Source organism: Microtus oregoni, unplaced genomic scaffold (genome assembly GCF_018167655.1).
Source record: "Microtus oregoni isolate MIOR12 unplaced genomic scaffold, Mior012 000010F_ref0000083, whole genome shotgun sequence".
Taxonomy (NCBI): Eukaryota; Metazoa; Chordata; class Mammalia; order Rodentia; family Cricetidae; genus Microtus; species Microtus oregoni.
The window spans coordinates 12,341,763-12,355,676 of record NW_024543069.1 but is presented as its reverse complement, the minus strand read 5'-3'; the positions used below and the strand labels follow the sequence as shown (position 1 = coordinate 12,355,676).

The window sequence follows — 13,914 nt, the reverse complement described above, 5'->3', positions numbered from 1 at the left end:
GTGCTCATGTATGTGTACATACACAAAAAAGTGAAAACCAGAAGTGCAACCTCAGAATCCATTCCTCAGGAGCTACCCACCTTGTTTTTTGAGACAGGGTTTCTCACTGGCCCAGGGCTCACCAAGTCAGCTATGCTGCCTGGCCAGGGGAACCCCAAGGATAGTTCTATTCTCCACTTCCAGCGCTAGCATTACAGGCCAGCTACATGTTCAGCTTTTTACATGGGATCTGGGGACTTAACATGGGTCCTCGAGCTTGCACAGCAAGCACTTTCCAGGTTGAGCTATCTCCTCAGTTCCTCACTAAGTCTTTCTGGCTTTTTCCTAAAAATATGACAACACAAGTTTCACAACTGAAATGTACAAAATAACTTGGTATTTCTGGCTTAGAAAAACACTAGTGTATATGCAGCAATATATATTTAATGTATACTTGTTATACACGATACATTATGCTTATAACTCAATTTACTGTTTTGACTAATATAAGCACTTTGGTTACCTAAAGGAGGGGTCTGAAGAACTTGCATTTGAGCATTTAACTCACCTAGCAGCTTGTACTGCACTTAATTGAATTCCTTGGTTATCACTTGAAGCATTCTATAAAAAAAGTAAAACAATTTATCACATGAATACACAGTAATTAGTTGTTTAGTCCAGAAAGTACAAAGAGAGGTGAATAAAACCCAACTTACTTGAACAATAGCTTCTAGAGAGGTATTTTGCTGGCAAAAAATTAAAGAGAAAACAAAGTTAAAATGTCATCTTTAAATGTTCTCTTTATAAAAACTCTTCCGTTGGAAGTTTTAGATTACCAAAATAACATAACTTACTACTCTAAAATCACCATCTATATCAGAGTCTTCACAGATATCTTCATGCGGCACATTTCTTCTCTTTAAGAGATGTTCATCTCTTTTATTCTTTAAAGAAGAATTTCACATAAGAAAAACGATTAATTTTCATATAAAAGGTAAGCAATCCTGTGCCTACAAACTAAAATAATGAAGCGCCTTTTAAATGTGAAAACAAATTCAAAAAAATTAAAGCAAGTTGTGAAATAAGCACTGCCCCTAATCACGAACACTATTAACTTCTAGTGAACTGTGAACTATTGTCAAAACAAAATGGTTTTACTAAAATAGCTAGTGTGCAGCTTAAGCCAGAAAGAAACACACACAACACACTCAAAAGTAACAAACCATTTATACATCATCTGGAAGTGACTCTTTATTACCTAAAATCAGAGTCAAAGCAAAAGCTGGGCGATTCACTATGGCTTATACTTTACATAAATCATTAAAAGTTAAAAAAATAAACTTGTTCATATCCATTAACGGAAAGTGGGCAAGATATAACTTGCCCACTTTTCAACAGCTCTCTAGGCTTAGTTAAAAAATTTGTTGGGAATGGGAGGCGGTGGTGAGGAGGAGGCAGAAATCTTTAATAAATAAATAAAAAAAAATTTGTTGCGGGGGGGAAGAAATCTGAGCACTTGAGACTGAAAAAACTTACCTATATTCAATAAATAAAATTTCATTATAGAACAGACTGTATATTTTACAAAAGATGTAATATTTTCTATATATGTTATCAGAACTATTTCTCAAAATACCAATAGTAAACCATACTTACCTTCCTTAATTCAACTACAACTTCATTTCGTTGTCTTCTCATAGTCTACAAAAAAAAAAAAAACAACACTTTTTCTTGTTTCCAACTGCCTGTATATTAAACTCTCTCACACTTTCACCCAAAACTGCATTTTCTGATCTTCAACAAACATACTCCAACTCCATCTTATAAATGGTCGATCCATCCTTCCATTTACACAGATATAAAACCTGGGGCCATGTTTTCATGTAGTATACATTCACTCATCCAACATCTTACTACCTTTTATTATCACCTCTGTAATTCTTCTGTCCAATTTGTCATTCTCTCTCTGAGACCACTGCAAATGCCTCCTAACATGTTATCTCTCTTGTTCTTCTTTTTAAAAGTATTTTATGTGTATGTGTGTGCATGCACACCTGAGTGCCTATGTACATGACGTGTGTGTAGGAGCCCAGGAGGTAGGAGAATGGCATCAGATCGCGTTAATGACAGTTGTAAGCTGCCAAGCAGGTACTAGGAATAGAACCTAAGTTCTTTTTAAGAGTAAGCAAGTGCTCTTAACCACTGGGCCATCTTCTGGCCCTCTCTCTTCCTCTCTTGCATCTTTCTCTCTAGTCTACTTTTATCAGAGCAACCCCAATAATCTTCATTGCTTTAAGTTTTGTATACTATGTATGAACTCCTTTGGCAAGTTGGTACAAATCAAATTGTTATCTTCTAATATAGAATTTTTAAACACACACACACACACACACACAGCAATATTGGTATATATAGTATTTCCCAAGAAGATGGATCAGGGTTCAGTTTTTAGACTTAGTACCTCTCTATACTTCAACTTCGTCATCTACAAAAATGGTAGAATAGGTTTCCTGCCCCTGCCCTATTTTTTTTTTTTGTTTATTTTTTTCAGCAGGATCTCATTATATAGTCTTGGCTAGGCTAGAACTTGTGATGTTGACAAGGCTGGCCTAGAACTCACAAAGACTTGCCTGCCACTGCTTGAAGGTTAGTATTACAGGCATGTGACACTACACTCAAACATTACTCTATCACTGGGCTATATCTCCAGTCCTCTTTTTGCTTTTTAAGACAGGGTCTTACTATGTTTATATTGCTCAGGCTGACCCTGAACTCAGGCAGCTTTGAAACTTTTATCCTCTTGCCTTAGTCTTAGTAGTTGGGTTTTATAGGGCTGTGCCACCAGGCCTCACTCAGCCTACTTCTAACACTTACAGTAAGGCTTACGTAGGTAAATGCATCAGAGTACTCAGACACTTCCTGTGTGTTAGTCTTATCGTTACTGCTATGTCCTCAGGGTGGAATGTTCTTCCCCCACCATTTCTGTGTTCAGTCTTCCTTCTCCAAGTCATCCACCAACTTTCCATCTATACACTACCCTTTATCATGCCTAATTTTTCCTCCTTATCATGACATGTATCATATCCTAATTTACTATATGAGGTAATAAGAATAAGCATTATTTTTTCTCAACTGTCTTAATTTAAATGTGTAGAAAACTTTGTTGCAATTTTTGGTCACATTACTTTATTCTGTGGTCTTCTGATTTTTGGTACAGATAAATATTGACAAAATTAAAAAATACTATCAAAATAAATATTGCAAAATGAATAGTTATGAACTTAATTTTTAAGATCTAGTATCTCATTTAAACATTACAACCTACAGAATTTTTATTCTTACATAGTCATGCAAATATAAAAACTGCAGACTATATTAAATTAGCCCTAGAGGACTCCAGTATTATACAAAGTCCCTTAGCAGTAAACCACATCATTTCCCAAACATCTAGAAGTAGAATTCAAGCCAATTTGAGTCTAAGGCTCCTATTAAAGTACAAGCAGTATAGGCTGAGATTCGGTAATATGAAAATCTAAAATCCAAAATTCTCTAAAATTCCAAATTTTGAATGTTGACATGTCAAAGTAATAAACTATATACAATTGTTCCATGCTCAAAATTATTTGACATAAAAAAAAATAAAAAATAAAAAATTATTTGACATATATAACTATCATTTAGCACACAGACGCACACACACACACGCACGTGTGCATATATTTAAAAGAAGACTAAATCCCAAACGTGAAATATAATGTTTGGGATTTAGTCTTCTTTTAAATATATGCAAAATTTTGAAAATGTAAAGATATTCTGGCCTAAGCATTCTGGGTGAGAGATACTCAACTTGAGCAATGAACTTAGCTTATTGTAACACAAAACATTATATTCTATTCCTCATGAAGACTGCTGTGTCTCTAAGACGTATTAGCTAAAAGAGGGTTCAAAAAATGTTTTAATAAGAAAGACTTCTGAGGGACAGAGGTATTAAATACCTGAGAAGGTTGCATTAGTAAGCATTGCACCATAAAGGTGACAGGAGTAGAACAGAACGATCTTTACTTCCTTCACCTTGGTGCAAACTATTATATAAGTCCCTCTCCACCGTAATATAGCCTATTTATTAAAGTTAGAGGTTTCAATAATTTAGAATTTTAAAAAAAGCAAGCCAGGAAGATCTCAAACTCAAGGCTGGCCTGAGCTATATAATGAAGCCCTGTTTCAAAAACCAACTGACTTATTTGCCCTCTGGGGTCAAAAAACACAGACACAAATAAAGCATTTATTGACCCAATTTAACAACGTAATAACAATATATGACTAGAGCTACTGTTTATAGAAATTATTTGCAAAATAAGAGACTGGACAGTGTCTTTACTATAGGATAAGAGTTTAACTTCTCTTTCCAAAGTAAACCCATTTCAAATCAAGGACTTTTACTTCTGAAGGCCTATGAAAAGAGCATAAGGCTTCTTAGATCTCTAAGTCTCCCCTCAGTTTAAGCATCAGGCTTTGCATATGACATGTAGATACAATGTTTGTGAATTCACAAAATTCACATAGCACTAAAACAATTAGGAAGTTTTCAAGCAACTGGTTCTGAAAGAATACAGAATGCCATTTCTTTCTCAAAAGTATGCATGCTTTTCTTTGAATTTTAAAAATATTTACCACATTTCTATAACTATATTAGAGTTTAAACATGACCCCTGCTCTTAATGGAATAAAGGTATACCTTCCCATTAACAGCTACTTAATTTCCTGTGAGTGGCTACCTAACTCTTGCTAAAAGTCACTTTTTAACTAATACGCAGTTCTCTGAAACTCTAAAATTAATTCATGGTTTGACATATTGTAAGAATTTTTGTATTTAAAATTTTCTTAACAAAACCAAGACTTAGATTAATTAGAAATTATTCTCATTAGAGAAAAAGCTTTAAAAAATGTAAAGTATGAAGGTACACACCTATAACACCAATAATGTAGAATCAAGGCAGAAGACCTATAAATTGAAGACCAGGGAGGCTAGAAAATGAGACTCTAATCTTAAACACAATGCCCAGTCCACAACCTATGAAAGATTTATTCATCACTTATTTGCTGAGCACTACAAATACAAAGATGGACCAGAGACACAGTATATCCACACCCTCAAGAAGAGAGAGACACTTCAGGTGACAAAATCATTTGCCACCAAGCCTAAAGACTTGAGTTTGATTCTCGGGACCCACATAATGGAACAGAAAGATCAACTCCTACAAGGTGTCCCCTGCCTGACATTAGTAGTATGGGGTGAATGGGTGCATAAGCACACACAATGTAATAAAAAAGTTTTTAAAAAAGAAGGTTGTACTCTTATGACAGAAACAGTGTTAAGACAGCCTCTTACTATGCAATCTTGGCTGACCTGGGGCTTACTATGTGGAAGCAGGCTGATCTTGAACTCATAAGAAATTGACCTGTCTCTTCTTCTCAAGTGCTGTCATTAAAGATATGTTACCATGACTGGCCTAAAAGGTATGAGAGCTAAATCTTGACAGAATAATTTAGATGAAGATATTCCAGACAGACAATATAGTATATACACAAGAAAACACAAGATAAAAGAAGGCATTTGCAGCCAAGAGTGGTGGTACACACTTGTAATCCCAGCACTGAGAAGGCTGAGGAAGCAGAAAGATCAGCTGATCTCAGTTCAAGAATAAGTGAGCAGCCGGGCGATGGTGGCGCACGCCTTTAATCCCAGCACTCGGGAGGCAGAGGCAGGCAGATCTCTATGAGTTTGAGACCAGCCTGGTCTACAGAGCTAGTTCCAGGACAGGCTCCAAAGCCACAGAGAAACCCTGTCTCGAAAAACAAAACAAAACAAAAAAAAAAAAAAAAAGAATAAGTGAGCAACACAGAGAGAAACTCTGTCTCAAATGAAGAACTACACAGATTATAAATAATGTTCAACATTCTTAACTACCAAGGAAATGCAAAGTTACATAAATTATAGTTACAGTGGGATTCCATCTCATTCCAGGCAGAATGGCTATTCACAAGAAAATTAAAATAGCAAATGTTGATTAGAATGTATGGCAAATGTAACAATGCAGCGCTGGTAAGAATGTTAATTAACTGTCACTATGGAGGAGACTGGAGATATGGTTGATGTAGGAAGTCCTTCTGTGTATGTGTTGCTTTTATTGGCTAATATATAAAGCTGTTTCAGCCAGTGGCTTAGCAGAGTAAAGCCAGACAGGAAATCCAAACAGAGATAGAGAGAGAAAGTAGGTGGAATCAGAGAGACACCATGTAGCTGCCAAAGGAGACAGAATCTGGATCCTTACCAGTACACCACAGGCTTGTGCTAACGCGCAGATTAATAGAAATGGGTTAATTAAGATCTAAGAATTAGCCAGAAATATGCCTAAGCTATTGGCTGAACAGTATTGTAATTAATAGTTTCTGTGTGATTTTTAGGTCTAGGTGGCCAGGAAATGAATGAGTAGTTTCCACCTACAGATGGTTCAGCAGTTAAGAGCACTGACTGCTCCTTCAGAGGACCCAGGTTCAATTCCCAGCACCCATATGGCAGTTTACAACTGTCTGTGACTCCAGTAACAAGATATCTGGCACCTTTACACAGACATACACACAGGCAAAATGCTAATGCATATAAAAATAACTTTTTAAAAAGAAAAAACAAATAAAACTCACTATGGAAATTAGTATGGAGGTTCTACAAAAAAATTAGCAGCATACATCTGTTATATAACCTAGCTATACTATTTGTGGGTATATGTCCACAAGAATTGAAGTAAGTTTACTATAAATACATGGATACCTATGTTTTCTGCTGCAATTTTATCAAATGCCAAGTCACAGAATTAGCTTCTTGACATACACAGGAATGTATAAAGCCAATATGGTATACATAGTCAATAGAGTTTGACTCAGCCAAAGAAGAATGAAATCACAGTGTCTGAAGGAAAATGGGTAGAACTAGAGATTATATTACATGAAATAAGCCAGTCCCACAATGACAAATATTGTGTTTGTTTTCTTCCCATCTGTGGAATTTAGGACAGAGGGAAAGGACATGAAATTCAAAGAGAACAACATTAGAGGCTGTGGATGAGCAAAGGGAGGGGAAAGAATTTTAAGAACGGATAATAGCAAATCCAAAATATGTGTATACATTATGGAAATGAATGAAGTCTATTGCTTTTACAATTAATATACACTAGTTTTAAAAAGGTGTCATGTTTAAAATCTGTGGAAGAATCAGAAATGAAGAATGAAAGGGTAAGCCAAGAGTTCCATCACTTTCATAAAAAGTTAAGTATACCTTTTTTATCTGCAGATTTTAGCCAAAGTAGGCACCACAACCTTAAGAATATTTGGTAGGTGCAAGTTCTTTAGCCGAATTAATATGGTAAATCAAGAGCTGAGCACGTGGCAGTAGCAGATTAAGTTTTCAATGCCTATAATTTATATGAGTCATTTCAAAGCATGGCATGTAGAACTAGTTCCTATAGTAATATTTTATTTATGTTTTAATAAATAAAGTTTGCCTAAAGATCAGATGGGAGACAGAGGCAGATGGACCTCTATGAGTTCAAGGCCAACCTGGGGTACACAAAATCAATGCTGAAACCAATTCAGGGGGTGGTGGCTCACACCTTTAGTCCCAATAGTAAGGGTTCACACATCTTTAATTCTAGCACTAGAGGGAATATAAAATGGGAGGAGAGAGAGGCTTATTCTGCTTAGTCTGTGGTCGCCCAGCCTTGGTAGTGCAGTAAGACTTCTCTAGTGGCTTGGCTGCTTTGCTTTTCTGGCTTTCGGGTTGAACCCCAATATCTGCTACAATTTCCCATACTACTTTAATAACTTGCCCATGCTAAATGGCTTCCTGCACTGAGTAAGTCCGTTACTGACTCAAGCTCCGTATCGCTCCATTCACATTGGGAGGAAACTTGGATCTGATGCTCATCACTAGTAGTGTGTAAAATTAGAACCTTAATACTGCTGTCAATGAATACTATATCTGAGAAATTAAACTATGGTTTGAAAATAAGAACCAAACCTTTTCCTCAATGAATTTTCTAGTAAAGGATCCCACACTAGGCACCTAACACTGATGGGAACTGTAAATACTACGCTGGTCGCTATTGGGGAAACTGGAAAGTGGACATGAAAGCAATGGCAGTGACTGACAACAACTAAGAAATGGACTATGCTAAACAAAGTGGGGTAAACAGATTAAAGTCAGAAATCACAGCTTTCAAGAATGCTCATTTTTCTTCAAACTTTTCATGTTTGCAACAAGAGAAACAAAGGTTTAAGTGTTATGAAGAAAACAACACATGAAAAGTGACACTGGGAAAAATTAGGAAATAAAATCAGACTTAATCAGATTAAGGAAGTCAGCAGAACCCAGTTTTTACAAGACTGCGGAAGAATCCAATTTCTCTGCTGATCTGGTGCATTCTGAGAAGAGGAAAAAGAAACAATGTTAAACTGGGCATAGCAGCTCATGCTGATACTCTCAGTACTAGGAAGGATGGAACAGAAAGATTAGCCTCGAGTTTAAGGCTAGCCTGGACAACATATGGAGACTGCCCCAAAACCAAACAAACAAAAAACCAAAAACCTTGGGAATGGAGATTTGACTCATTCGTTTAGAGCACTTGGTTCACAGCATCCACGCTACCTCACAATAATCCCAAATAGCAGTTTTGAGAGATACAAGGTACTAGGCGCTTAAATGGTGCACATACATATACAATATACAAATATAAAACAAAGAAACAAATAAAAATAACCACGCACTTAAACACAAAATGTTAAAAAGTCAAGATGATAGCATCATCCCAGCTCTCAGAGGATCACTGCAATGGCAATGCCAGTCTGTTCTCTACAGAGCTCCAGGGTAAAAGGGCTACACATAGCCCATCACAAAATCCCTCACCAAGAAAAAATTAAAACAAAGGTAAAATATGAAAATCAAGACATTAGGAATGCATAATTTATTGTCTATTGCTTCTTAACATACCCAGAGCTGGGAAACAGCAAAGTATCCTCTCTAGGTCCTGCCTTTGTTTTAAGTGAATCAATACATATAATAAAAATCAATAAAGGCACATAAAAGGAAAGAGAATAAAGCAAAAACCAAAAAACATGCCATTAGCAACTTGCAAGCCAGAGGCTGAGGAGACTGTTTATGTGGCTATTAGAAGTCACACTGATTAAGGGAGTGGTTTTATAAGGTGTCCCTTTCATCTCTATGGACCATTTCAACTTTAAATTCTCTAGATGGAAGAAACTGACAAACTGCCAACTACATTAACAGAACTTTTCATGGGTTCCCCTACTGTCTCTCCATGGACTTCTGGCCTTTGCACTCAGTCCCTCAAACCTGCATTCCTATCCCTGCAAAAATGGTTTATTGGAGTTCTTCGACAAAGTTCATTGTCTGCTTGGATAGCCTTTGAAGTTGCTCAGAACGGGCTGTCACATGTCCTAGGAGGATACGGAACTCATGCCTTTCCTAATTGCTTCTATTTATTTCATTCATGAAAAATATTTCTAATTTAAAAAAATTATTATTCTCTGTGCATGGGTATTTTGCCTGTATGTTTGTCTGCACATTACTTTCACGTCCGGTGCCCACGGAGGTGAGAAGGGGATGTCCGACCCCTTGGAACTAAGGTTACAGACAGTGTGGGCCACCATGTGGATGCTGAAAATTGAACCTGGGGCCTCGGAAAGAGCAGTCAGTGCTCTTAACCACCAAGACATCTCTTCAGCTCCTCTTATTGAAAATTTTAAGCAAATCACATTATAGTATTGTGTAACTGAAAAAAATAAAAATCATTTACTTTAAATTACTTCATTTTAGAGACAGGAACTGAGACTAAGTGACTTTCTTAAGAATATCAAGTCTCTCCAGGGCATAAAGGCACATAATCCCAGCACTCGGGAGGCAAAGGCAGGCGGATCTCTGTATGAGGCCAGCCTGGACTACAGAGTGAGTTCCAGGACAGCCAGGGCTACAGAGAAAAACTCTGTCTTGAAAAACCCAAAATTGCTGGGCGGTGGTGGTGCACGCCTTTAATCCCAGCACTCAGGAGGCAGAGGCAGGCTGATCTCTGTGAGTTTGAGGACAGCCTAGCCTACAAGAGCTAGCTCCAGGACAGGCTCCAAAGCTACAGAGAAACCCTGTCTCGGGAAAACAAAACAAAACAAACCCCAAATCTCCCTAGCTTCTCTGCTGACAATATACCATAGCTGCAATATTTCAGGGAAGAGACCTGAATGGGGTCAAAGAGTTCAAGGTGTGTGTTTGTGGTGTGTAACCCTACAAAATTTACTGAACAGGACATGAATGCAACAAGATGATGACACTGAGGTTCTGGCTCAGACAACTGAAGGGCAGAAATGTCATTTACTGAGATACGGCAGACTGAATGATTACCAGGCAGGTTCAGGGAGCTGGATGGGTTATACCACTCACTTTTGAACTTACTAAGTTTAAAATGCTTGTAAAAACAACTTGTCAAAATAGTCAAAGGAATCTGGACTTCAATCAGGTTGGGACTAGCTAGGCATAAACAGTGCCTGCTTATATTCCCAGCACTCAGAAAGCTGAGGCAGGAGAACTGCAAATTCTAAGCCAACTCAGGCCATTATAGTGAGACCATGTCTCAACACTTGAAAGTTAAAAAAACAAAGGAAGAAGGGGAAGACATCAATTTAGAAAGTTGCCAGTATAAAAATGCAAGACCAGATGACCTGACGAAATCCCCTATGGTACAAATACAGTGCTAGGGACCTCTAAGAGGTAGAAGACTAAAGATGGAAAAGTCAGTGAGACAGAACACAGGAATCCGGAGCCACTTGGGGAAGGGAGACTTTTCAAGGGACCATAATTATACCAAGGATACACTGATGAAGACTGGGGTGGCTCAGTAGGCAAAGGCACTTAACATAAAAGTCTGACAACCTCAGGTACATCCCTGGAGCCCACGTAAAAGTGGGAGGAAAGAACAAACTCCTTAACACTGCCCTCTAACTTCCATATACATACACATACTCAAAATGCTTTAAAAATAAAAAAGATGAAGACCAAAAACTACCTATTACTGAATATACATTAAAAGTAACAAAATAGATAATAATCACCATAAGAAGATTCCAAACCCTGTATCTACTATGAGACATGGCTCATTTCTGTTATCATTTATTACCACCACCAGACTGACATTCAATTTGCTTAAAATACTGTTCAGTACTTTGGAGTTTTTAACTCACATCTCATTTATTACATTATGGTATTATAACTGAGTAAACTAGAGAACAGAGTTTAGATATCTAAAATTTCTCAATGAAAACACCCCTTTAACTTTTCAGTCCCTCCTTTTCTTTCTTGAGTCAGACTGAAAGCAGAGTCTCATTTTTGACAAAAAAAAAAAAAGGTCAGTATTTTATTTTATGGGTTCCTCTCTACAAATGTAGCCAATGGGGTAGCTACCATACTTAGTCTAATTTCTAATTAGCCATTCATCCATCAAAGGGCATTTTCACCCTTTAGATATTCACTGCTGTGGATAAGATATACAAAATTTTTTCTTTCAGTTTATGTCAGTGTATATACCTGAAGCAGGATTGATAACATATAATTCTATTTTAATGTGAGGGACACCACTTTTCCAAAGCACCTGCACCGTTTTTCATTCTTGTCAATAGTTCACAAGGAGTCCAAATTCTCCATAACCTTACCAAACAATTTTCTTTTTTGTTGTTGTTCCTTTTAAAAAGGTATCCAGGTTTATCTTTTATTTACTTGTTCTTATTGCTTTACATTACACCATAATAATACCATGCGGGTATTGGTTGTCTCTCTCCCCTACCGCACAGGAACTCAAGGTCATTAGGCTGGCTGCTGAGCAACAGGACCCCAAGTTTGCTTTATTTTTATTTATTTATTTATTTGGTATTTTTGAGACAGGGTTTCTCTGTATAACAGTCCTATCTGTCCTGGAACTAGCTTTTGTAGATCAGGCTGGCCTTGAACTCAGAGATCCTCCTGCCTCTGCCTCCAGAGTGCTGGGATTAAAGGCGTGTGCCACCACTGCCTTTTTATAGCAGCAATCCCAGCTTGTCCCAAGTTCTCCCTGCTGAGGTTCATCTGTAAATTCCGTACCTCATTATTGTTTTAAATAATCAAGATTCCTTCCAACTTTGGTAGAGAGACGTGCTGTGACAGATTTCTGGTAATCAGGTTCTTTAATCACACTGCTTACTTGCAGCAGGGGAAAATGAATTAGGAGATCTAACAGCAACCCAGTTGCTCCTTAAATAATGGTCACTGCTGTGGGTGGGTGTTGTAGTGATATTTCATTTGTTTTCAATAAATAAAGCTTGCCTAAAGCTCAGAGAGTAAAACAACCCCACTGGTCAGCCTTACAGACTAGGCAGTGGTAACACACACACCTTTAATCCCAGTAGCCACATTAGTTGCCATAGAAACGGGTGGTGCACGCCTTTAATCCCAGCCCTAGAGAGGATTATAAGATGGGAGGGGACAGCTCTGAATCTCTTTCTGAGATTCCTGGAGGCAGGATCACCATTTCAGACTGAGGTAGAGGTAAGAGTCTGGCTGCTTTGCTTTTCTGACCCTCAGGTTAAACCCTAATTTCTGTCTCTGAGTTTTTATTAATTGTGCTTTAGGGTATGGTATCTAATGGTTTTTATCTAATGATTACTAGAATACTTCAAGAACTTGTCTCTCATTTTTGTTTTTGAGAAATGCCTAATCAAGTCTTTTGTCTATTTTTAAAAAAAAGGCTTTTGTTGTTGAGATCATCCAGACTAAGACAGCCTCTTCCAACAAAATATGTGGCCTTAAATGTCAATATCACCAAAGTCGAAAACACTGCTATATTCTACTGAGTTATAGCCATGAGATGACAAATTAAGTTCAAGTACAAGGAAGAAGGGAGGGAGAGAAGAAGGGAGGGAGGGAGGGAGGGAGGGAGGAAGTCAGATATAATGGCACATACCTAAATCCAAGTTCTTGGGATGTTGAAGCAGGAAGATGGCTGCTCAAGGCCAGCCCAGGCTATGTAGTGAAATACTATTTTACAAAAAAATAAAATAAAATAGCTATGTACTACCTACTCACAAAGAGGAAAATATGAACTAAAAAAAAATCTTAGAATACACACTCATATTTTCTTTTTCTCTCTTATTATTTTTGTTATTGTTGTTGTTTGTTGTTCAGGCATGCAACTATAATCCAGGTATTTAGGAGGCTAAGGAAAGATGATTTCAGAGTCAAGACTACCCTGGGGGGGGGGGGGGCTGGAGAGATGGCTCAGTGGTTAAGAGCATTGCCTGCTCTTTCAAAGGTCCTGAGTTCATCCCGACAACCACATGGTGGCTCATAACCATCTGTAATGAGGTCTGGTGCCCTCTTCTGGCCTGCAGACATACACACAGACAGAATATTGTATGCATAATAAATAAATATATTTAAAAAAAAAGACTACCCTGGGTATCTTAGTAAAATCCTACCTCAAAAATGAATACATTCTCTAAAATATTTCCTTTGGTGTCAATTATATAGTAGATTCAGTAATACGTACATAAAGTCTTGGCTACTCAAGAGGCTGAGGGAAGAGAAGGATTAAAAGTCAAGGATGGTATGGCTCACACCTCAGGCGGATCTCTGTGAGTTCAAGGCTAGCCGGGTCTACAAGAGCTAGTTCCAGGACAGGAACCAAGCTACAGAGAAACCCTGTCTCAAAAAACCAAAATAGTCAAGGATGGTATGGGCAAAACAGTTAACCCCACAATATTCAGAAGTTTCATAGCATTCTGGGAGAAGCTAACACTGACTAAGTATACAAATTTCCGTAACTTCAAGCACAGGAGTTTTGGGAG

The 13,914-nt window shown here is 37.6% G+C and overlaps 1 protein-coding gene across 1 annotated transcript in view; it reads right to left on the bottom strand.

Moving 5' to 3' along the window:
• The window catches only part of Kpna4 (karyopherin subunit alpha 4), a 61,550-nt gene that overhangs the window by 32,415 nt on the left and 15,221 nt on the right, over nt 1-13,914 (bottom strand). Inside the window, exons 2-5 of the mRNA XM_041658917.1 lie at nt 1,636-1,680; nt 834-923; nt 696-725; nt 548-600 (exon numbers count right to left, since the gene is read on the bottom strand). Of these exons, the coding sequence (XP_041514851.1) occupies nt 548-600; nt 696-725; nt 834-923; nt 1,636-1,680 (218 nt within the window). The remainder of the gene's footprint in view (nt 1-547; nt 601-695; nt 726-833; nt 924-1,635; nt 1,681-13,914) is intronic.